Source organism: Eleutherodactylus coqui, chromosome 11 (assembly GCF_035609145.1).
Source record: "Eleutherodactylus coqui strain aEleCoq1 chromosome 11, aEleCoq1.hap1, whole genome shotgun sequence".
NCBI classification, from domain to species: Eukaryota; Metazoa; Chordata; class Amphibia; order Anura; family Eleutherodactylidae; genus Eleutherodactylus; species Eleutherodactylus coqui.
In genome coordinates this window covers 8,166,587-8,191,040 of record NC_089847.1, presented here as the reverse complement: position 1 = coordinate 8,191,040, position 24,454 = coordinate 8,166,587, and the positions used below count along the sequence as shown (strand labels likewise).

At 48.7% G+C, this 24,454-nt stretch overlaps 2 protein-coding genes across 5 annotated transcripts in view; one reads left to right on the top strand and one right to left on the bottom strand.

Annotated features, from left to right (window-relative positions):
- Positions 1–14,121, top strand: part of LONP2 (lon peptidase 2, peroxisomal) — a 60,239-nt gene extending 46,118 nt beyond the window's left edge. For 2 of the 3 annotated variants that reach the window (XM_066583919.1, XM_066583917.1), the window contains exons 12-15: positions 4,200–4,342; positions 10,309–10,516; positions 12,361–12,551; positions 13,038–14,121. In XM_066583919.1, coding sequence (XP_066440016.1) covers positions 4,200–4,342; positions 10,309–10,516; positions 12,361–12,551; positions 13,038–13,259 — 764 coding nt within the window. In that variant the 3' untranslated portion in view covers positions 13,260–14,121. The remainder of the gene's footprint in view (positions 1–4,199; positions 4,343–10,308; positions 10,517–12,360; positions 12,552–13,037) is intronic. The other variant, XM_066583918.1, reaches the window with a different exon arrangement.
- Positions 14,122–18,120: 3,999 nt separating this feature from the next.
- Positions 18,121–24,454, bottom strand: part of SIAH1 (siah E3 ubiquitin protein ligase 1) — a 41,966-nt gene continuing 35,632 nt past the window's right edge. For both annotated transcript variants that reach the window (XM_066584183.1, XM_066584182.1), the window contains exon 2: positions 18,121–20,851. In XM_066584183.1, coding sequence (XP_066440280.1) covers positions 20,001–20,849 — 849 coding nt within the window. In that variant the 5' untranslated portion in view covers positions 20,850–20,851 and the 3' untranslated portion in view covers positions 18,121–20,000. The remainder of the gene's footprint in view (positions 20,852–24,454) is intronic.

The following is a 24,454-nucleotide window of genomic DNA, read 5'->3' as shown; positions in this document are numbered from 1 at the left end:
TGTACCTAACAGATAACAATGTATTGGGTATCTACTGCACATGGGGGCATCCAAACAATATGTACCAGAAGGATATAGGGACCCCTCAGTGCAACATGTGACAAGGTGCAGAGTATTTCGGGTGAGAAGTGTGCTGCTCTGGTGAAGAGATGGGATGGTGATAGTGAGGGCAGGACTGTATACGATGGAGGCTATGTCAAGATCTGAGGAGGAAGGAACAGGGTCTCCCAGCAGCAAAGATTATTTCAGGAGGGGAGAGTGCTGAGCTGGTGGGCAGACGTGGTGATGTTACGGAAGACAGTACGGCTTGTGATAGGGGTCTTATCATGATGTGAGAAGGGAAATAGAGATGAGGAAGAGGTTACAGGTAGAGTTACATAGAGCAAGGGACAGGGTACCCCAGCAGCAGAGTGTTTCAGGAGGGGAGAGTGCTGAGCTGGTGAGCAGATGTGATGTTATGGAAGACAGTACTGCTTGTGATGGGGATCTTGTCTTATGATGTGAGCAGGGGACTAGAGATGAGGAGGAGGTTACAGGTAGTTACATAGAGGAACGGACAGGGTCCCCCAGCAGCAGAGTGTTCCAGGACAGTTTCTGTAGGGGGCAGCGATCTGCCCACTCTTGAGGTGTTGGTAAGGAAAGGACTGCATGTGATGGGCGAATCATGATGAGGGCAATGGGGACAGAGAAACGGGGTTGAAAAACTTCTAACAGCTGCACAGAGTATTTCAGGAGAGGAGTCTGCTGATTATGTGGGTCACAGGTGGTTACATAGTGAAGGCAGCGGGTCCACAGCAGCACAGAGGATTTGGGGAGGCTTACTCTGGGCTTGTCCTGCGGCTGCATTATTTATTGCGCCTCCCAGTGTCCATAATTATCCTTTCGCGAGTTATAATGTCGGATATCGTTATGTAATCTGTGTTTCCAGCTCCCCAGTATAAAGCCCAGCGGATGCCCGCCGCCGAGATGAGAGGTTGGTGACTGGGCAATCACTTATACCCACCATGGCGGTCAGTGCAGGGTGCGGCTGGAGGGGGGTGACACTCGGCTCTCTTCAACTCATACATAACAGTGCTGCCCGAGGCTTCACACCACGGCTCCCATCACTGGGGTGCGGCTGCTGCGGGGGAGGCTTTTGCTGCTGCAGGTGGGTGGGGCTTATTTTTGCTGCTGCAGGTGGGTGGGGCTTATTTTTGCTGCTGTGGGGTGGAGGAGTTACCTGCTGCTGCAGGGAGCCGTGAGTGTTTTTTGTTGCTGCATTGGTGGAGTGTTTTTCTTGCTGTGGGGAGATGCGGCTGTTGGTGCGGCCGCAGGGAGGGGTTTTGTCTTTTCTACCGCCGCAGGAAATTGGGCTTTTTGTTTTTTCTGCTGCAGGATTGTTGCTGCTGGCGGGGGGTCTCAGTCCTGGTGGGGTGGAGGGCGTCTCTGCGGCAAGTGTTATTTCTTTGTTCCGGCGAGGGTCTTTCTCCGCTGCTTCAGGGGGCTTCGGTTCTGCGCGGGTTTCTTTCGCTGCCTTGTGTACGTTTTTGTCACCTGGTGCCGCCTGCTATAATGGGCAACGTGTGAGCGCTTCGTTGGTTGGGTGGAGCGCCCAACGTCCGCCTGTACATGTGTAAACATTCACCTGGGGAGACGCCCTTCATTTACTTGTGTCCTCGCCTGGCAACATCAGACCTGACTCACCACCATGCCATTTATTTACATGGATCGGGCGCTAAAAATAGGACGTCTGGCGTTCTTTGACGATTATTTATTTAGACATGAGGGTGGAGCTAAGGTGCCTAGGCATTGCCCTGGGAAAGCTGAGTGACAGCCAGTAAGACTGCAGTTACAGCACTCCGCTTTCCCAGACTCCTGAGTGGCAGTTTGTAGCAACCCCTTCAGGGGTCAGGATATAGCGAGAGCTGGAGGAATGATTATACTTGGTCACCCAGCTTTCCTAGAAGCCGACAAACTGAGAAAATGCCAAACCCCTCATTGGAGATCTAATAAAGGGCCACTCCATCGCAATAAAACACAACCCCAGTGCTGTGAGCAGGACAAGGGCAGCCTCTAACTAAGAGATCCTAGGAATTATAACGGCACTCTGAGAACTGCATACTGCTGCCTGTCGTGCCGCCCAGGGGTCGGCGGGTCAGCCCACCTGATCTTTTACCAAACTGCACAATGGCTCCTCCCACAGCAGTGACATCACCGCAGGTCTTTCAGCCCACCAGATCTCTGTGGTGGCGGTAGGTCAGTGTGTTCTCTTGAGATAATAGCGGTTTAGTTGTATTCTCATTGTGTTGTTTTTGTCCTCTCCTTCCAAGAGCCCTAACTGTGGTGTTCTTCTGTCTGTCAGGTTCTGTGTTTTATATATGTTGTAGAACCTTTGATGATGTCACCAGGGGGGGGCGGGACAATGACATAACCAGGGGCGGAGCATCAGAAGCACTCACATACTAACTGACAAGTGGTCGTTAGTAGTTTGATTCAGAGATTAAGACAGACTCTCAGATTTTATTGAATTGCTGCATAGAATCCTCCAGGCACCGCTAACGCGTTTTCAGTGTAAGGTCCTCGGTCGTAGATGAGCGATCTGAAACGCATTTGGCGCGGTTTTCTGTGCGCAGTAATGCTGGGATTATATCCTAATCTGGACTTTTGGTGCATTCACTTCCAATGTTACCCCTGAGTGTCGGTGTGTCCGGTTGTGTCCCCACATCTGCCATACTGTTGGATTGGGGATCTGCTGTCACTCGCCCGTCTGCCGTTGCCAGACCTAAACAATTGGCTTTTGAATGGTGCAAAGAAAATCTTTGCAGAAAGCGGTTTGCCTCCTCAGCGATTCGCACACCTGGCATTTACGAGCCGCCTGGAAGACAGATGTGCGAATGGTTACAGAGAGCGCCGTCGGAGGTAAAATCCCGGACGTCTGGAACACGACGACATTGTCAGGAGCCGTAGCTGCCAGGCACATGGTCCAGCGCTGCCATCTGCAGAAGGGGCACAATGGCACACAGCTCTGGCGCCCCCTATGTGTTGGGGGGAACAAAGCTGGACTAAAACGAACAGTGGACCTCCGGCGGAGTTCGGGGCCCCACAGACATTACAGCTGATGGGAAGTATCTAATGTGGGCTGCTGTGTTCCAATTCCCATAAGTCTCAGTGCTTTGGCCCACGCTACAGCTGACTTTTGGGGTGCTGGCACTGTAGCAGGTTATCTCAAGGGAGGCATTTGACACTAACGTGGGGACACTGAGGGTGTTGTGACTTATATTACCATTAGGGTGTGGTTGGGGACACTAGTCAGTTTATCATAAAGGGGGTATGCTGTGATTGGCATTGTCGTGGTGATGCTATTGGCAGCTGCTCTGATTGGCATTGTTGTGGTGATGCTGACTGGTGGGATTGGCATTGTCATGGTGGTGGTGGCAGTTGGTACTGTTGTGTTAAGCCTGTGGCCGTTTCCATGATTGGCACTGTCATGGTGATGCCGCTGGCAGCTGCTGTGATTGGCTTTATTATGGTGATATTGTAGCCGGCGCTGTCATTAGTGGGGCACTGACTGGCGCTGTCATGGTGGCGGGGGCGTTGTCATTGACCTTGCATAGATTTCATGGCGCCGATTAGTTTGGACTTCATGTTGTCACCGATGTTCTGCTGACTGGTGCCACCTCTGCAGTGAATGGGTCTCGTGGTCCATCGTTTGGGCTGTTCAGTCGATCTCTTCTGTAGATACCACCTTAAAGAGACAGCACACACAAAATTCTGAACCTGATGCATCTGGACAGGCTGATACATTGTAGCAAACTGCAAGGGCAGGATGTATTTACTGGATAGAAGATTGTCTGTATAGCTGAGGGTTTGTTACAATTGTGTCCAAAGAAATACTGAACACCCTAACAATTTTCATTATCTGATTGCTGTCAGTGAATAGGAACCAATCCTATTAGAAACTTGCAAATATTTTCATTGCCCAACATTTAAGCATTGTTTATAGACAGAAAACTGATAAATGTAGCCAACCCCGCTTGCGCTCCTCACCCCCCCCAACCCCCATCCCCGTGCGCCAGGACTGTGAAATGGAGATTGTGCCGCCTGAGGTCAGTGCCCGGCCTCGCTCCTCGCAGATGTGTCCCCGGCAATTCATCTCCATTTCATTTTGCTGTCATTGATGATTCTCTTCCTGAAATCCCTTGTGATTTTTCTTTTACTAGACCGCAAGGCAAACCCATCCGAAGAGCCTAGACCGCGGGACATCAGCGGCCCAGCAGACCTATCCCTGCCCCCCGAGATGCCGATACTGATTGACCATCATGCATTAAAGGACATCCTGGGAGCTCCTCTGTATGAAACGGAGGTAGGAGGGGGGTGCGTGTGTCACTATGTGCACAGATGTAGCAGAGCTGGACTCGGCACTTTACAAGCAAGTTGCTCGTGCGCATGACGAGGGCTTAAGGTAGCAGGCGGTTCACCTGCAGTCCTTTGCAACACCACAAAAGATATTGCTAGAGTTGTTGAAAGAGCAATCGCAGAGGAGAGGAGGAGCTACACAGGTTTAGCTCTGCTACATCTGTACATATGAGTAAATCCCTGGAACTCGCTACGATCAGAGGGGCATGTTTAAGTGGTTTTGGTGCCTGTGAGATAGGTGTCGGCTGTTAGTGCAGACCTGATGGTTGGGTGGAAACCTGTGAACACACGGTAATGCTCTGGAGACGGTGCTCTCTCCCCTGTAGCTCTGGCTCCATTCTCTATAGCTGTCTCTTTGCTCGCTCTCTGTCTCTTTGCTCGCTCTCTGTCTCTTTGCTCGCTCTCTGTCTCTTTGCTCGCTCTCTGTCTCTTTGCTCGCTCTCTGTCTCTTTGCTCGCTCTCTGTCTCTTTGCTCTCGCTCTCTGTCTCTTTGCTCGCTCTCTGTCTCTTTGCTCGCTCTCTGTCTCTTTGCTCTCGCTCTCTGTCTCTTTGCTCTCGCTCTCTGTCTCTTTGCTCTCGCTCTCTGTCTCTTTGCTCTCGCTCTCTGTCTCTTTGCTCTCGCTCTCTGTCTCTTTGCTCTCGCTCTCTGTCTCTTTGCTCTCGCTCTCTGTCTCTTTGCTCTCGCTCTCTGTCTCTTTGCTCTCGCTCTCTGTCTCTTTGCTCGCTCTCTGTCTCTTTGCTCGCTCTCTGTCTCTTTGCTCGCTCTCTGTCTCTTTGCTCGCTCTCTGTCTCTTTGCTCGCTCTCTGTCTCTTTGCTCGCTCTCTGTCTCTTTGCTCGCTCTCTGTCTCTTTGCTCGCTCTCTGTCTCTTTGCTCGCTCTCTGTCTCTTTGCTCGCTCTCTGTCTCTTTGCTCGCTCTCTGTCTCTTTGCTCGCTCTCTGTCTCTTTGCTCGCTCTCTGTCTCTTTGCTCGCTCTCTGTCTCTTTGCTCTCGCTCTCTGTCTCTTTGCTCTCGCTCTCTGTCTCTTTGCTCGCTCTCTGTCTCTTTGCTCGCTCTCTGTCTCTTTGCTCGCTCTCTGTCTCTTTGCTCGCTCTCTGTCTCTTTGCTCGCTCTCTGTCTCTTTGCTCGCTCTCTGTCTCTTTGCTCGCTCTCTGTCTCTTTGCTCGCTCTCTGTCTCTTTGCTCGCTCTCTGTCTCTTTGCTCGCTCTCTGTCTCTTTGCTCGCTCTCTGTCTCTTTGCTCGCTCTCTGTCTCTTTGCTCGCTCTCTGTCTCTTTGCTCGCTCTCTGTCTCTTTGCTCGCTCTCTGTCTCTTTGCTCGCTCTCTGTCTCTTTGCTCGCTCTCTGTCTCTTTGCTCGCTCTCTGTCTCTTTGCTCGCTCTCTGTCTCTTTGCTCGCTCTCTGTCTCTTTGCTCGCTCTCTGTCTCTTTGCTCGCTCTCTGTCTCTTTGCTCGCTCTCTGTCTCTTTGCTCTCGCTCTCTGTCTCTTTGCTCGCTCTCTGTCTCTTTGCTCGCTCTCTGTCTCTTTGCTCGCTCTCTGTCTCTTTGCTCTCGCTCTCTGTCTCTTTGCTCTCGCTCTCTGTCTCTTTGCTCTCGCTCTCTGTCTCTTTGCTCTCGCTCTCTGTCTCTTTGCTCTCGCTCTCTGTCTCTTTGCTCTCGCTCTCTGTCTCTTTGCTCTCGCTCTCTGTCTCTTTGCTCTCGCTCTCTGTCTCTTTGCTCTCGCTCTCTGTCTCTTTGCTCTCGCTCTCTGTCTCTTTGCTCTCGCTCTCTGTCTCTTTGCTCTCGCTCTCTGTCTCTTTGCTCTCGCTCTCTGTCTCTTTGCTCGCTCTCTGTCTCTTTGCTCGCTCTCTGTCTCTTTGCTCGCTCTCTGTCTCTTTGCTCGCTCTCTGTCTCTTTGCTCTCGCTCTCTGTCTCTTTGCTCTCGCTCTCTGTCTCTTTGCTCTCGCTCTCTGTCTCTTTGCTCTCGCTCTCTGTCTCTTTGCTCTCGCTCTCTGTCTCTTTGCTCTCGCTCTCTGTCTCTTTGCTCTCGCTCTCTGTCTCTTTGCTCGCTCTCTGTCTCTTTGCTCGCTCTCTGTCTCTTTGCTCGCTCTCTGTCTCTTTGCTCGCTCTCTGTCTCTTTGCTCGCTCTCTGTCTCTTTGCTCGCTCTCTGTCTCTTTGCTCGCTCTCTGTCTCTTTGCTCGCTCTCTGTCTCTTTGCTCGCTCTCTGTCTCTTTGCTCGCTCTCTGTCTCTTTGCTCGCTCTCTGTCTCTTTGCTCGCTCTCTGTCTCTTTGCTCGCTCTCTGTCTCTTTGCTCGCTCTGTCTCTTTGCTCGCTCTCTGTCTCTTTGCTCGCTCTCTGTCTCTTTGCTCGCTCTCTGTCTCTTTGCTCGCTCTCTGTCTCTTTGCTCGCTCTCTGTCTCTTTGCTCGCTCTCTGTCTCTTTGCTCGCTCTCTGTCTCTTTGCTCGCTCTCTGTCTCTTTGCTCGCTCTCTGTCTCTTTGCTCGCTCTCTGTCTCTTTGCTCGCTCTCTGTCTCTTTGCTCGCTCTCTGTCTCTTTGCTCGCTCTCTGTCTCTTTGCTCGCTCTCTGTCTCTTTGCTCGCTCTCTGTCTCTTTGCTCGCTCTCTGTCTCTTTGCTCGCTCTCTGTCTCTTTGCTCGCTCTCTGTCTCTTTGCTCGCTCTCTGTCTCTTTGCTCGCTCTCTGTCTCTTTGCTCTCGCTCTCTGTCTCTTTGCTCTCGCTCTCTGTCTCTTTGCTCTCGCTCTCTGTCTCTTTGCTCTCGCTCTCTGTCTCTTTGCTCTCGCTCTCTGTCTCTTTGCTCTCGCTCTCTGTCTCTTTGCTCTCGCTCTCTGTCTCTTTGCTCTCGCTCTCTGTCTCTTTGCTCTCGCTCTCTGTCTCTTTGCTCTCGCTCTCTGTCTCTTTGCTCTCGCTCTCTGTCTCTTTGCTCTCGCTCTCTGTCTCTTTGCTCTCGCTCTCTGTCTCTTTGCTCTCGCTCTCTGTCTCTTTGCTCTCGCTCTCTGTCTCTTTGCTCTCGCTCTCTGTCTCTTTGCTCTCGCTCTGTCTCTTTGCTCGCTCTGTCTCTTTGCTCGCTCTCTGTCTCTTTGCTCGCTCTCTGTCTCTTTGCTCGCTCTCTGTCTCTTTGCTCGCTCTCTGTCTCTTTGCTCGCTCTCTGTCTCTTTGCTCGCTCTCTGTCTCTTTGCTCGCTCTCTGTCTCTTTGCTCGCTCTCTGTCTCTTTGCTCGCTCTCTGTCTCTTTGCTCGCTCTCTGTCTCTTTGCTCGCTCTCTGTCTCTTTGCTCGCTCTCTGTCTCTTTGCTCGCTCTCTGTCTCTTTGCTCGCTCTCTGTCTCTTTGCTCGCTCTCTGTCTCTTTGCTCGCTCTCTGTCTCTTTGCTCGCGCTCTGTCTCTTTGCTCGCTCTCTGTCTCTTTGCTCTCGCTCTCTGTCTCTTTGCTCTCGCTCTGTCTCTTTGCTCGCTCTCTGTCTCTTTGCTCTCGCGCTCTGTCTCTTTGCTCGCGCTCTGTCTCTTTGCTCGCGCTCTGTCTCTTTGCTCGCGCTCTGTCTCTTTGCTCGCGCTCTGTCTCTTTGCTCGCGCTCTGTCTCTTTGCTCGCGCTCTGTCTCTTTGCTCGCGCTCTGTCTCTTTGCTCGCGCTCTGTCTCTTTGCTCGCGCTCTGTCTCTTTGCTCGCGCTCTGTCTCTTTGCTCGCGCTCTGTCTCTTTGCTCGCGCTCTGTCTCTTTGCTCGCGCTCTGTCTCTTTGCTCGCGCTCTGTCTCTTTGCTCGCGCTCTGTCTCTTTGCTCGCGCTCTGTCTCTTTGCTCGCGCTCTGTCTCTTTGCTCGCGCTCTGTCTCTTTGCTCGCGCTCTGTCTCTTTGCTCGCGCTCTGTCTCTTTGCTCGCGCTCTGTCTCTTTGCTCGCGCTCTGTCTCTTTGCTCGCGCTCTGTCTCTTTGCTCGCGCTCTGTCTCTTTGCTCGCGCTCTGTCTCTTTGCTCGCGCTCTGTCTCTTTGCTCGCGCTCTGTCTCTTTGCTCGCGCTCTGTCTCTTTGCTCGCGCTCTGTCTCTTTGCTCGCGCTCTGTCTCTTTGCTCGCGCTCTGTCTCTTTGCTCGCGCTCTGTCTCTATCACCCACTCTTAAGCTATTTTCTCTGACCATCATCTCTCCCCATTTTTTGCTCGCCATCACCCTCTCTCTAACTCTCCATCTGTTGCTTGCGGTCTCGGTCGCCTGCTCCTCTGTCTTTATCTACTGTGTACCTATCAGCTCAGGTATCTCAGGAGGCCCCATCCCGTGGCACATTTCCGCAGCGTCATGCAGACAAGGTGGCTCAGCTCTCAGACTGCGGTGCGCCGATGCTGCAGGGCCGGAGATGTGAGAGATCTGTACACCTGAATGAAATCCTGTAACGAGGATTCTGCTGCTGCTGGGCCTGAAGCCCTTAAATGGATTAAGAGGGGACTGGAACGCACCCCACAGACCCCCCTCCATTCCTCTTCCCGCTCAGGACACATTGATGTACAGGCGCTATAGAAGAACAATGGGAGTAAAGGGTTCAATTACAGCAGAGGGGAGATGTATAGCATGGGTGGCTCTATCAGCTCCATCACAGATCTCCGTCATCTTCATTGGTGGGATGATTGTTGGTGCTGTCAATAGATGAGGGGGAAATGTCAAAGTGCATCCAAAACATAGGGTGTCACTTATTGAAAAAGTCCCCATGGGGACATGCGTTGTATTCATCAGAGCTGCAACATAAATGCATCAAAGATGGGCATGCCATGGTTGCGCCAAAATATTGGGGTGCACATTCAACAGTCACGGCGCAGTGTCAGGAAGAGGTGTGCCTATAGGACCTGCGGCTCTGTTGACCTCGGTTGGGTCGCTGGCCGATCAGATTGCGCCTTGTACTTCTACCACAGCAGGAGAAGGACCCTGGTGGTCTCACACATATGACATTTGTGCTCCCCCAAACCTGGCTTGATGATCGGAAAAGCCCTTTCTACATGCAAAGGGGCCTTTCGCTTAATGCATGCAGCCCCCGAATTGCTTGGACGCATTGGATTTGCCTGCGGCCTCTACCATCTAGGCATCATTGGGGATCCGACTGCTAATTAATACATCAGCCCCTTAAATGGACACGTCTATATTAAGTTATAAGATTATCCCATCAGTCAGGGATTCGATCCCCTGGGACTCCCACTGATCCCGAGAATGGAGCTGTCACAGGCACGCACTGGAGATTACGGAGGTCAAGTGCTTTGGTAATCTCCGGCACGGTCGGTGAAGTGAATGGACAGCGCTGCACCTGCGTGACCCCATTCCATTCGCATGAGTACTGACTGGTAGGGATCTGACTGGTGGGACTTCCACCAATCCGGACAACTGCTGTCCAATCAAAAAGCTATGCTATGGATATGGGATATTATAGCTGTGCACAACCCCTTTAAGGGGAGACCTCCTTTCTGAGATGGATGGAGACAATGTATCTTCCACTGTGGACCCCATCTAATAGACACATTTCGATTTTGGTGTTTTCGTGGATAGGACAGAACCTAATGCAATAGCTGTCAGGGCAGTCTGGGGCTTGTAGTTCTACCGCAGTAGGCAGACGGGGGTCCAGGCGGTCTGTCTCTGCCTTTATCACTGTGGAAGATTTCTACTTGCGCTTGGTAACTGGTTAGAATCTGCTGAGCGGGATGTGCTGCGAGGAGAAGGATTTGATGCTTTGTTGCTGGGGCTGGCGGATTTTCCCGCTCGCTGCAGACAAAGCGCAGCTATTTTGGAGACGGCTTTCTGCAAAAAAAAAAAAAAAAAGTTCCCATTTAGCACAGGACAATTACAAAGCGATGACACAGGCAGACGAGCCGCATCATCCAGGGACTCTCGGAGGATTTGGCGGCCGGTATATTGACGATGTGTTTTTTTTCCCTTCTGTTCCTCTTTATGTTCTTAGGTATTTGAGCGACTGAATCAGCCGGGCGTTGCCATCGGATTGGCTTGGACTCCGCTCGGAGGAGAGATTATGTTTGTAGAGGCCAGTCGTATGGATGGAGAAGGGCAGTTAACACTGACCGGTCAGCTGGGGGATGTCATGAAAGAATCGGCGCACTTGGCCATCAGCTGGCTGCGCAGCAACGCAAAGAGATATCAGCTGAAGAACGGTAAATGGTGGTGGCGCTCCTTACACGTTACGGGAATACCACTGCCATGCTGCGCCGCGGTCCTCGGTGTGCCCTCAGATACTTCAGCTGGGTTCACGGTAGTTGCTGGTGAAAGGCATTTTATAATGTGTTTATAGTAAAGATGCAACATAACCAGGATCAGATAGATGCTGGATTAGCAGGTATTCTGGATGATTGGACAGCTGTAGAAGCTTCAGAACAGAATAGCACATTATATGTTACTAGGACTCTGCTAATCTTCTTGAAAGGGCTTGTAACAGAATCACAAGTGATCCCCTTAGGATGGGGAGAACCTGCTGATTGAGACCCCCACAAATCTTGTGAACAGGAGTCAAAGAATGGTGGAGTTGGAAGGGTCCTCTGGGGTCATCGGGTCCGACCCTCTGCTCAGTGCAGGATCACTAAATCATCCCACACAGATGTCTGTCCAGCCTTTGTTTGAACACTTCCATTAAAGGAGAACTCCCCACCTCCTGTGGTAACCTGTTCCACTCATTGATCCCCCTCACTGTCTAATATCTAATCTGTGTCTCCTCCCTTTCAGTTTCATCCCATTGCTTCTAGTCTTTCCTTGTACAGATGAGAATAGGGCTGATCCCTCTGCACTGTGACAACCCTTCAGATATTTGTAGACGGCTATTAAGTCTCCTCTCAGCCTTCTCTTCTGCTAAACATTCCCAGATCCTTTAACCGTTCCTCATAGGACATGATTTGCAGACCGCTCACCATCTTGGTAACTCTTCTCTGAACTTGCTCCAGTTTGTCTTTTTGGGAAGGGAATAGAATATACTGTGATCATGTTCTGAGGGAGAATATAGAAGATGGGGTAAGTGGAGAAAAGTTAGATTAGGGGATGTGATTGGCCTCCCTAAAGAGATCTGCTTTTACATCTGGCTTATAACGGGATAGTGTAATAACCTGATTGTCCAAGGTAGCACATTCCAGAGAAGTGGTGCGGCTCAGGAGAAGTCTTGGATCCGGAAGGGGGGCAGATTATAGAGGATGTTAGTCTGAGCTAATGAGCCGAGCGGGTAGGGTGGTAGGCAGAGATGAGGCAGGAGCTATAGGGCGGCGCAGCACTGTGGAGAGCCTTCTGGAGGAGAGTGAGGAATATAAATTGTATTCTATACTGGACAGGTAACCTATACTTGACTGGCGGGATGGCATGGGGCAGTGACTGGCACACTGTATGACAGAAACATGAGCCTGGCTGAGGCAATTAGGATAGTGTTTGATGTGAATAGACTTGATTAGTATTGTTATAGTAATTGAGTAATAACTAGATCAGTGCGGTCACGTCGCCTCCATGCCGTCGCCAACATTGACCCAGTGACTCGTCACTTTTTGCAAAAAAAAAAAAAACACTGAGGCAAGATATACCTTGTACCTCATTTGTCATTTCTCCAGTGCATTAACTGTAGTTTGGCTCACATAAGGCTGATTCCATGAGAACGGACATGGAGTGTGAGCCAAAGGGACCAGGACATGTGCTGGATTAAAGGAATCTTGAGTCTCGTCCACATTAGTGTTGGGCAGTTCAGTTTTCCTGATCTGGCAGGGCCAAACTGACCCCCCATTGACTATAATGGGGTCTGTGATTTTGTGGGACCGTTTTCCTCCAGTTTTCTAGCGCCAATCTGTGCCGGAGGTCCCAAACAGAACGAGTTCTTACCGTAACACAAATCTTCATCTGTAAATGGCAAAATGCAGCCTATGGTGAAACTACAACTCCCAGCTTGCCTTGTAAGTCACATGAGGTTGGCTATCAGGGCGGTGGAGAGATGAGTTACGGGTGTACAGCTGTTGCCTTCTCTCTCCTCCAGCATCGGGCAGCTTTGATCTACTTGACAGCACCGACATTCATCTACACTTTCCAGCTGGAGCTGTCACCAAGGATGGACCATCGGCAGGAGTCGCCATAGTAACCTGCCTCGCTTCGCTTTTCAGCGGTCGGCTGGTGTGTTCTGATATAGCGATGACTGGCGAGATCACACTTAGGGGCCTGGTGCTTCCGGTAAGTAGCTGGATATACGTTCTCCGCCTATGGGCACAATCACGTCCGTGCTTCAGCCGCCGCGGCTCCTGTATCGCATCCTTTCTCCAAGTCTTCAGCTTGAGCAGGTTGCGGTCTGGCCCTGCACGTCAGATAGTTTTGTGGTTTCATATGTTCATTGGGATGCTTATATGTTCAGTTTTTAAAGAGATAGTATAACAGCGCCACACCTGCCCACAGGTCCCATGTAGTACTGCAGTTCAGTCTCATTCACTTGAAGAAAGCGGAGTTGTAATTCCAGACCCAACCCATTGACAGGCGACGTTTGGTACCAATAAACTATAACTCACAACACAAGAAAAACAAATCCCTGTTGACAGAAAGTTAAGTGTTGCGACTTTTGAAAGATGAAAATCCCCTAAAAATTATCCCATCCCTATGGCCAAAATAGGCTGACTGAGTAAGGGCTTTAGGATTTTACACATTGACCCTTTCTCTTCCCTGCAGGTTGGCGGCATCAAGGACAAGGTTCTGGCAGCGCACAGGGCCAAGCTGAAGCGTGTGATCATCCCCCAGAGGAACGAAAAGGATCTGGAAGAGATCCCCCTGAATGTGAGGCGGGATCTGACCTTTATCCTTGCAGGGTCGCTGGAAGACGTTCTGAACACGGCGTTTGATGGGGGGTTTCTCTGTAAGAGGGGACAGGAGCTCCTCAACAGCAAACTGTGAAAAGACTTACCCTTTCACTTGTAACCTCCTGCAAGCAGTCATCTTTACAGAAGGACATGCAAAAGATGTGCAAGGAGGATTAGAGTAGTGGGAGTTAAGGGATTGTCACTTTGTAAACTACTGCTGGCCCTTCTAGTGAATAAACCATTAACAGGAGCTAGGTATAGGACAGCTCTGTTCTCACTGTAGTGGCCAGACGTGGTATTACAGGCCATTCACTTCAATGAGAAGTCTGCCTGCACTACTGAGCATCAACACTGTCGTGAGAACAGAGCTGTCTGCTTCCTGCAGAAATCAGTTTAGTGCAGGAGACCAGTGACCCACAGAGCAGTGGATTGGCAAGCATCATGGCCCCTTGATACCGGCTGCTCATCTTATGTTGGCTTAACTGGAGCATTGGCTAGCAGTAGTTTACAACTGGACAGGTCCTTTGAGAATGCTTCTTATACAGATAGCAAGAGGAACATCGAGCTGGAAAGGACAAGGTGATCTGCTCTCAGCATTAAGAGCACATACACTAATACAAAAGCTGCTTATTCTCCTCCAAAGTCCTTTTCAGCAAAAGACCAGACCCAGGTATCTCAATGGGTACCAAATGACTTAACCCTTTTCTGGCCATCTTTTGGATGTTTGTGCTTATAATGCTCCTGTTCTTAGAGTGCACCTTACTGCTAGATGACCACAAAATCAAGTTTAACTGGAGTGAAGACAGATTTGCATTATTTACTGCCCGAACACTATGTAATTAAGCTATGCCAAGAGGGGGCAGTATTGTGCAACCCCTGGAGCTGGCAGGTGCTGACTGTAATTGTCACTGTATCAATACTTTAGAGATTGCAAATAAATATGAAGCATAAGACAGGCTTGTGGCCACCATTTCCAGTTTGTATCTAAGCACTTCTGTAACTTTCGAATTCTGTCCTGTCTCTTTATGAGCTCTGCGTACTCATTAAATGGATGGGAATATCGACATTCAAAGCATGTTAAGACTGGGAGAAGTGCATGGCTGATGACCAGCGTCAGCACTGATACACTAACGAACTGCACTCCTGCACAGATTTCATTTCACACTGAAATGCAACAGGTACTCCAGACATTCAAAGGGTTGTTCCACTTCTAACTTTTGTTGTCCATTGTCTAGTGGTTCAGGTTGGTACTGCAGGCTGAGTCCTATTGAGGGGAGTGGGACTCAGCCTACACTACACCCCCCTAGGCTTTTGCAGCAAAACAGCTAGAAGTGAGCCACCCCCTTGCAGTATTGATGCACTAGCCTCGGGGGGGTCTGTGGTGATCAGCTAGCCTCAGGGGGGCTGTGGTGATCAGCTAACCTCACGCTCACTGCAGTGGGGACTACGGTGCGCACTGGGGTCAGAGCTGACAATGCAGCAGATGGTAACTTTCCCATTGATTTCAAGCATTTCACTTTCCACCACCGGAAGTAGAAATGCTGGATCTCTGAAGCAGTAATATCTAACCAAGCAGAACCAAACCAGCTGCTTGTAGTGAAGTTTAACACTTTACTGCACTTCATAGTTACTTGCTCTGGGGGACAGGAGGCTCGTGCACTACATTTATAAGATTAAAGCACCCTGCACACGGGCCGAAATTCCTACAGAATTTGCACTTGTGCTCGCTTACATTAGATAATGCAACCCCATGCAGACAGCCATGATTCGTCCGCATGAAAACACATGGGAAACAAATCGTGAGATGTTCTATTTTTGTGTGGGTCATGCAAAGGCCTGCACAGAAAGGTTACTAGTGACGGGCCACCTCCGCTCTGCGCATGGGCCAGCACATATCGCAGAGTGAAGATGCTGGGAGCAGGGTAGCTGCAGGGCTGTGCAGGGGCACAGGTCCGCATCCCGCTGCGAGAATTCTTGCAGACGGATCCGACTTGGCAGTCTAAGGGGAAGGAGACAACTTACTTGTAGCACTAACATATACTAGATGTATAGAAGGACCATAGTTTGTGGACACTTCAGTCAGTACGGTTTAGCTGTACCTGCCTTACCAGGATAAATACACGACCCAACCTGCACCTGAAGCATCAGGTCTGCCCCCTATATATCGTTACAGGAACCCCCTCCCTCTATCTGCACATCGGTTATAGAAAACATTGCATAATAGACAATTCTTACAGCTTTACCCATTCTCAGGCCAGAGCTGCAGTCACATTTCTGGTTGCTAGTAATCTATATAAATCCAGCATTGGGGATGTTTGTAAGATGACTCAAACCTTGTTAAATCTGCATCATATTTTACAGTACAGGCGGGTAGATTAATAAATCTCATCTACACTGAATAAAAATATTTTGGTGCAAGTTTTAAATGCAAGGCATGGCAGTCAGTTTATAGAATGGATTTTCATCTCTGAAGTTTGCTGTGGGCTTGGAGTTTATTGCCAGAGAGGAACATCCTAAACCTTCTGTTCATCCTGGTTTAAAGGGGTTATCCAGTTATAAACTATTAATGGCCTTATAAGCAGGATAGTCCAATAATAGGAATTTGGGGGGGACTGATGCACTTAATTGATTTCTGCAGAGAGCTCAATGCTCACTGCAGAGGCCAGGAGTAGTATTACAAAGTCCCAGTCACTCACTGGAACTTTCCCTGCAATACCAAGCCTGGCCACTAAAGTGGGAATGGAACTGTACTTCCTGCAGAAATTAGTTCAGTGCACTGGCCTCGTAAACAGATAATTAGCCTTAGTCCCTGGCAGCATACCTCCACTGATCTATTATTGACAGCCAACTTCTATGGCTAGGAAAACCCCTTTAAACATTCTTTAGAGCTCTTTATTTTAGCAAGCCAGCAGTGGCCCGAACTTGTTGACTCGGGGTCTGCTATGATGCAGCAGGAGACTCCCCTTTAAAGTGAATATCCACCATTTAATGTTTTTAGGTCCAATATTCAAACAATTCCAGAGTATAAAGAAATTTCTATAGATCGAATTAAGCAGGCAGAGCTCCTTAGTCCCTGCGTAGAGAAAACCAGGTCTGCGGCCACCACAAATATGGAGGGAGGGGGGGGGGGGGGGGGCTGACTCTTAAAAAGCATTACGTGAAAAAAAGAATGTCACCTAAAAAGTGTGATGAGTGGGGGTTCGATTGCTGGGAATGGGGTAATGAGAGGGTCGAGTGTTAAAAAGAATTGTCATACACACTTATAGCAACAGTCATATTGATGTGACCGGTACAGACGACCACCACTGTATTCATACAGACACTCAAAGCACCATTTTTCTTGCCACTGGGACCTCCACAAATCAAGTTAGTGATGGCCAAACTGTTTTTGTGACTACGTGATAGATAAGGTGCATTAGTATGCATCAGTCCCTGACACTACATTGGTTAATCAAAGTAGTGTCATGAAGAATGTGTATTAGTACGCATCATTAGTTTATCAGGTGGTCAGAGAAGCTGATGCGGCCATCTTTGTTTGTGGAGGGCCACTTTAAGGCTATAGCTGAAGGTTCTGTCACCGATGGGACTGCATGCAGCGCTTTTTCTACGAGCTGGACAGCTGGGAGGAAAGCTGGTCAATGGGATCCTCCCGGCGCTGTTCCATCCACAGACTGAACTACACGGCTGCAGGAGTTCGCCTTGCCTTCTCTGTTTGGGGAGCAGATAAGTGAAATCTCCAGTGTCAATGTGAAACAAGCCTAAAGCATTGTTTACACTACAGCTGAAGTTAGTTTAACACTGGATTCACGCAGGCAAGGGAGTTAGAGGTCCAAGAAACATGGACCAAAAATCACACACTGAAACCTGTGACTTCTCAACAAGTGTGATAAATTCTGAAGGAAAAACCATGCACGGCCTCCCTCCCAGTACACAATGTTCATGCCCTTAGGAAGAAAAAAAATCATGTTTCAATAGTTAAACATGGGGGGATTGACAAAACACATTGCACCCCTTTAAAAATTGCATGGAATGCGATACATTTAAAAAAACAACAATCCAATGGAAAAAAAAAAAAAAAAGATAAACGTGATGCTTTACAACAAACCGTCCACAAATAGGACATGCAGCGACTTTCTGATCGTGCAGCATCGACGCGAGTGAATAATTGTTCCGACGGACACCTTGAAATCAATTTTTTTTCAGACAGAACTCACATGAAAATTGCTCATGTGACTACAGACTAAACCAGTATTTCTCAACTCCGGTCCTCAGGGACCCCAACAGGCCATGTTGTCAGGATCTCCTCAGTGTTGCACAGATGATATAATTATTGTCAGTACCTCAGACATTGCTGCAGGTGTTCTTACTACAGCATATCCTTAAAGCCTGACCTGTTGGGAGTCCCCGACTAAACAGTGCAATTTAGGGCAAGTTCACACATTGAGGATTTGCAGCTGCAGCACATGTGATCATACCCTTAAAAGGGGTTTTATGGTTTCAATAGAAAAATTAAGGGCTGAGCAGAAGTTAAAAAACAACACCCCCGCCCACCACCACCTTCATCTGGGACACTACTAACCAACTCCCACTGCTCCGTCTACATCCTACGCCCCCTGAAGTCAGGTGACTACTGCGGCCAGCGGCCATAGCATCAGCGCTCATATCCCCCGATGCCAGGAGATCAACGGGATCTCTGATTGGCTGCAGCGGTCACCTGACTGTGGCAGCAGACGGGGATGGAACAGTGGAAGAGGTTAGCTGTGCCCTGGAGAACAGACGAGAGTATGCATTAATTTTAAGTTAAGCCAAGCCCTTAATTTTTTTTATATTGAAACCAAACAACCCCTTTAGGAATCGCATCTGTACTGTAAACATAAGCACATACGGCTGTTCACCGACCCATCTGAAATTCCACAGACAACTTATAGCACCACAAATTACAGCTGCGAGGGAAGTTTGCCCAAGAATTTTTAATGACAATTATAAAAAGATGGAGAACATCTCATTTTGAGACTACTCATTAAACATGATCTGGTTTCAGTTAGACTTGGAAAAGACAATGGAATTTCGCACTACAAAACAAAGCCTCCTGCACCGTAAAATCTCCACAAACGTATGCTCAACGTTTCTTAAAGTCATATCTAAATCTCACAGGGTCAAACAGCTGCAACTCAGACAGTTCAGCCGAAGGCCAGGAACACACTTGCGTATTTTGGCTCCGAGTTTGCGCCCGTAATACGGAAGTGCGTCCCAGTCTGACCGTGGGGCTCCGGACCCAATTCAGAGCATCATATATTTCAATGATGCTCCCCGTTCGGGGAAGGAGACGGGCAGTCAGGACGGAACACACGTCTGTATTACTGACACAAGAAAAGCAGCTAAAATACACAAGTGTTTTCCCGGCCTTATAAAAAAAAAAAAAAAAGTAGCTTTCCATTTTTGTATTTTCTCAATAACTCTGCTACCTCCACATCGGATGCTGCCAGATTACAGCTACTTTCAATGATGCTGTATATGGATCCTTGTGGAATCCTTAAACCTTTCCCAGTGGCCGGCTCTCCGATATGTAGGCACCATTGCATGCAAGATTGCAACCAGGACTCTTGACATTTCAGCATTTGGACAAGGCTCTAGTCATAGGTTTTCAGCAAAAAAGAATATATAAATGTCTGACCAATCCTACATCGCATGTACCACAACGCCAAGTCAAAGCGTCTTGTCAGATATCACTGAAAATATAAAATATTCCTCATTCCAGATTTGGGGGCAAAAATAAATAGGTATTCTGGGCCATTTTAACTAATAATCTATTCTCTGGATAGGTCATCAGCAGTTGAAGGCGGGCCTACCGTCTATCAGCTGATTATACGGCTTGCTGTCTGTAGCGCTCACCGCAGGAAGTGGGAGTGCCACTTCTCATTAAAATGGGAATACCGTGCTGCTATTCCACTTCCTGCTTCTCTCACGGTCAGGACTGGATGCAACGTCCTGACCATGACAGAAGCAGCAAGAGATGAGTGGCGCTCCCATCGATTTCAATGAGAGGGAAGCCATCACTCCCACTTTAGGCGGTGAGCGCTACTGAGAGAGGGACGGGCGATCAATTGCTGCACAGGTCCAACTACTGATCACTTATCTAGAGGATAGGTCATAAATTAAAATAGTCCAAAATACCCCTTTAAAATTAAAAGTGTGAGGGGAGAGTAAATCAACAAATTATGCATAGCAAACTTATGTGTACAAAAAAAATATATATATTTATATACTTAACAGAAAAGAAAGTCAAATTTATTGAATGAAAAACTAGAAGTTAATAAAAGTTAGCAATACACAGAAAATATACACAAACAGCAGCAATTCTATATAGTGACTTACAAATGAGGAACGCAGCAATCTGGATAGAAGGCCGCGCAGAATGGCTTGTCCGTCCGAAAAAAAAATAAAAAAAGGGAAAGAAACACAGACAGTATTTTACTGTACAAACTACAAACACAAATTAACTCTGGGTAATTTTAATTTTTTTTTTTGTTCTTTTTTTTCCTTTTAAATAAAAAAAATTTAACAAAAACATAATATGCCCAAGTACGGGGTGTAGAGGGGGTTTTCAGTGGTTGATTTTAAATATTAGTGTTTTTCTTTTTACATGCATCTGCTTCCTGTTTGTGTAGATCGCTGGCCGAGCCCACACTTTTTTTTTTTCTTCTTTTTCCTAGTTTGCAGTCTACGGCCGGTAGTAAAAGTCAATTGCAACTGTAGAAAGTGAAATATAAAGCGAGGACTTTAAACACTGGCCCTGGAAGTTTGTGATTGCCTTCTTTTTCTTTTCTTTTTTTTTTTAACACATTGAGATTGTTACATTTATTCCTAAATTGCCATTTTCTGCAAAGAGTTGTGCAATGCTTGTATCAAACACTAGGCAGTCGCTGTTCATGATAGCTGTTGCAATACCCTCATGAATAGAACGTGGAGTGGCCTCCCAAGTCAATCGTCGCCGGTGACCGTTTAACTCCAGGCGGTAAGCAAAGTTCTCGGCTTGCTTCCGTGTGCCTATTAGCTGTACAATTGCAAAGAATTGCTGGTGACCGTCGTATTTTTCCTGTTTCTCTAAGACCAGCATAAAGTGAAAACCAAAACAGGACTGCATCATAACCCAGTCCACAGCCCCGGGAAGGTTAATGTCTGTGGCAAGAAACACAATATCCTCTCCTTGTAATGTTGTTATGGATTTATGCTGATGCATAAGATGTGGCATGACTGCATCCAAGGACCCTTGCCATTTACAAGATGCTCCAGGGCAGGGGCACGAGTACGGTCGAAATTCACACAGCTCTTCGTGGTCGGCTTTCTCTGTGTGCGGCAAAGTTACCTCGCAACCTGAAGAAGCGTATTTGCAGGGGAATAGGACAGAGTTGGCAACTTTTTCCATTGCCAGGTTGCGGATAGATCCCAAGGGTCCTCTGCAGGTTGGGCAACATGTGAGCTTGGGCCGACAGTTGCTGCACACAAGGTGTCCGCTCTGACATTGAAGAATAGGTGGCAAGACATAGTCAAAGCACACAGGGCATTCAAAGAGGCTTGCCAAGTCATTGTTTGAAGCCGTTGTTCCTGTCAAAGCTGGCACCCGCTGGGAAGGTGGACACTTTGAGGTACCAGTTGGGATGGCTGCGGCAGTCTGACGGCTCATTTCTGGAAGGTAAAATAGAAGCAGTTACTTGTCAGGAGAAGAAAAGTACGGAAATTAGAATACTTTACAGCTCAGACACAAGCAGCCATAAGGGGAAAAACACAAAATAGACTAAAAGTACCTTTATGTGGGGCGATCATCGCCTGACTCATTGCTGGAAACAGCAATTTCAAGCAACAGTCATCCTGTGTACAAACAGCCACCAACAAGGCACGAAGCAAGAAATTGCTCACTTGTCAGTCACTTAAAGGGCTTGTCTCGCGATAGCAAGTGGGGTTATACACTTCTGTATGGCCATATTAATGCACTTTGTAATATACATTGTGCATTAAATATGAGCCATACAGAAGTTATTCACTTACCTGCTCCCTTGCTGGCGTCCCCGTCGCCATGGATCCGTCTAACTTCAGCGTCTAATCGCCCGATTAGACACGTTTGTGCAGATGGGTCTTCTGCCTTCGGGTCTGTCCGGCAGCAGCGGCGTTCTGGCTCCGCCCCCTTGTACGCATCATCGCGTAGCTCCGCCCCATCACTTGTGCCGATTCCAGCCAATCAGGAGGCTGGAATCGGCACACGTGACGGGGCGGAGCTACGCGATGACGCGTACAAGGGGGCGGAGCCAGAACGCCGCTGCTGCTGCCGCCGGACCGAGCCGAAGGGAAAAGACCCATCTGCGCAAGCGCGTCTAATCGGGCGATTAGACGCTGAAATTAGACGGCACCATGGCGACGGGGACGCCAGCAAGGGAGCAGGTAAGTGAATAACTTCTGTATGGCTCATATTTAATGCACGATGTATATTACAAAGTTGCCGCGAGACAACCCCTTTAAGTCTTGTTTGCAGTGAATGGATGCAGGCAACTGGACAAGATGTCCATTCATAGAATGGCTATTGCTCCTGTGTGAAAGTGCAGGAACAACAGTTATCCCATGTTAAAGGTCCCTTAAACGGGTTGTCCGATTACCAAACAACGTCTCTTGAATAGGGCTGCTTCTAGTAAAATAAATGGAGCACTATTACCCCTCCTCAGCCGCCAGGGTCCAGCACTGCAGTCCGAGCATTGGTTGTGACCGCTGCAGTATCTCTGCTCACATTCAGAGCGGCATGATGCCAGGAGTTCGGGAATGTGATGCTGCAGCGGTCACATGACTTCCGGAGACTGTCACAACACAGACTGGCACTGCAGGGCAGGATCGTGGCAGCAGGTAAGTAGTGCTCTATTTTACTAATATGCAGAGAGGGGCCAGGACAGCAGCCCCAACACTGAAGAAGCCTTGCACAATCCACGGAGCGCAGACCCTCATCTGTAACGGGCCAAACTAGCTTTCTCCACGTTTGATTGTGAGGAACCAAGTCATGTTAGGATGGGATGCCAACAACACACAAGAGCCACAATCTCGGAGTAACAGCCGGCAACTTGAGGCTTTGCAGCTGTTAAAACTGCAATTCCTTTGGCAGTGTACATTGGGAGTCGTAGTACCACAACAGCTGGAGAGCCATAGGTTGCAGACCACATCCTTGGAGAGATAGTCAGCATTTATATATAGGCCAAGGAGTTATTTTCATTTATTGCACCTGCATAGAATAAGAGATTCAGCAAGTCTTCACAATACGAAAACTGCTTCCTCATTCTCAGACTAACGAGCGGTGACCTCGTTGCACTGTGTGTTACAGGGCTTATGGCGATCCTGGACAGGGTGCTTCTTTCCAAACCCCCCACAGGCGTGCTAACCCTAGGGGGTCTGCAGAACCCCAAGCTGGTCTCTGCATTTTTTCTTCCGACATCCAGTGTAGAGATGAAGCGGGTGTGTGAATAGTCACATGACCCTCGGCCCCGAACCGGAATTACTCGTGCCTTACTAAAGCTAGGTCAATTCACTTAATAACTGCCTAGTCCGAAGCAACAACCATTAAGTGCGAAGTTGACTAACAGGTCTAAAAATACACAGGCGGCATCATGACGTATGGAGTCTAGTTGTAGTACAATAAACTTCACACCCCCTCTGGAGTGGTTAATACCTTACTGAGGGCAAACCCTTTCATTACATTGTTATGAAGCTGCAACTAAGGCCTCCAATACACTAGTGGTTTATCTATGTTGGTGAGGGGACAACGCACACACGGACGGACAGACGGACACACAGAATGAACACACTCATCACATGTCCTCTTCTCATTCATATCACGGACAAACAAACGCATGTCAATGTGCGGACAGCCCGTGTATCAGACAGTACGGACAGATGCCCATGTGGTGTCCCCTGCAAGCTGCGCCCCAGCCTCTCAGACACACACAAAGCATTCACCCGGCCTAAACAGAAGGAAATCTGCAGGACTGCATAGAGTTTAGGACGCCTTCACACTGGGGGTTCAAGTCATGCCAGATGCACAGAACTCACATGAAAGTAGAAGCCATTATTTACAGCAAGTCTCAGAGCATTTTCTCCTAAGTTTTTGAGGGCAGACAAACCAATTATTGTCTGCGATTTTTTTACATGTTTTCCACCTGAAATCGCGCGACATTTCCACACATATGGAAGTTCCACGCACAGGAAACGCATTACTCACAAAACACACTGCACATTTAAAAGTGCAATATCTGAGCGTCTCTGACCAATATCACACCCACTTGTGTAAACGTAGCCTCAGGGCTCATCACACAACCGTGATTTCAGGGCATCGTACACGTATGACGCACGGCTGCAGGACACAGGGAATGGAGTCAAAGTACATGGACTTTCATTGATCCATACACATTAGCGTGTAAACGCTGCATGTAGATAGACGTGTGAATAAGATCACATGAACCCTATTTTTTTGGTATGGTTAGCATGTAACACAATATGGGTGACGATACATACACAACTCCGCTATGAGACAGAGTGGGAAATGAAAAAAAACTTACTGTGCATGACCGCGTGCGTGCGATACACTCATGCGCAATGCACTTCCAGCCATTCGCAGCAATAGCCCGCTCTGCCAGCTTATGAGCCCTCACACAATCCAGTAAAATGCTGCCTGACTGGCGTTACACACATACGGTTGTGTGAAGGAGTCCTTGACGTGAGCGCGGCATCTTGCCATAGGCACTGCTCATTCATGGTGATGCTGCATGTAAACACCCAGGAGCACCTGTGGCCTCAGTCCAGGATGGCATTACACCGCGTTACATCACTTTGCTTTTAAAGGGCTAACGCAGAACTTTAGAGTTAGGCCTGATGTCCACAGGCATAATTGAATTGTGGTATTCGTGTGGGTCTCCCGCACGGATGACCCACAGTTCAATATGCTCATAGACTATCATTGGGCATCCGCAGGTCTGTAAATACTTGCAGATGTAATTTTTTCCCCCTGCGTACAGATCGCACACGGGGGAGGGGGTACGCAGCATGCTCCATTTTTCAGCCGAACCCGCACGGTTCGTGAGAAAGCAGGAGATTTAAAGAGGAAGGCACTGCGTGTGCCGAGCACATCCGCCGGGCAGAAGAAAGAAGATCCAGCCGCAACGGAGGACACCTGCGCCGTGTCCAGACAGGTGAGTGAATGTATTTTTTGCCTCATGTCTGCAGGCACAGCAGGGATCCACTGCGGGATTCTGCACTCAG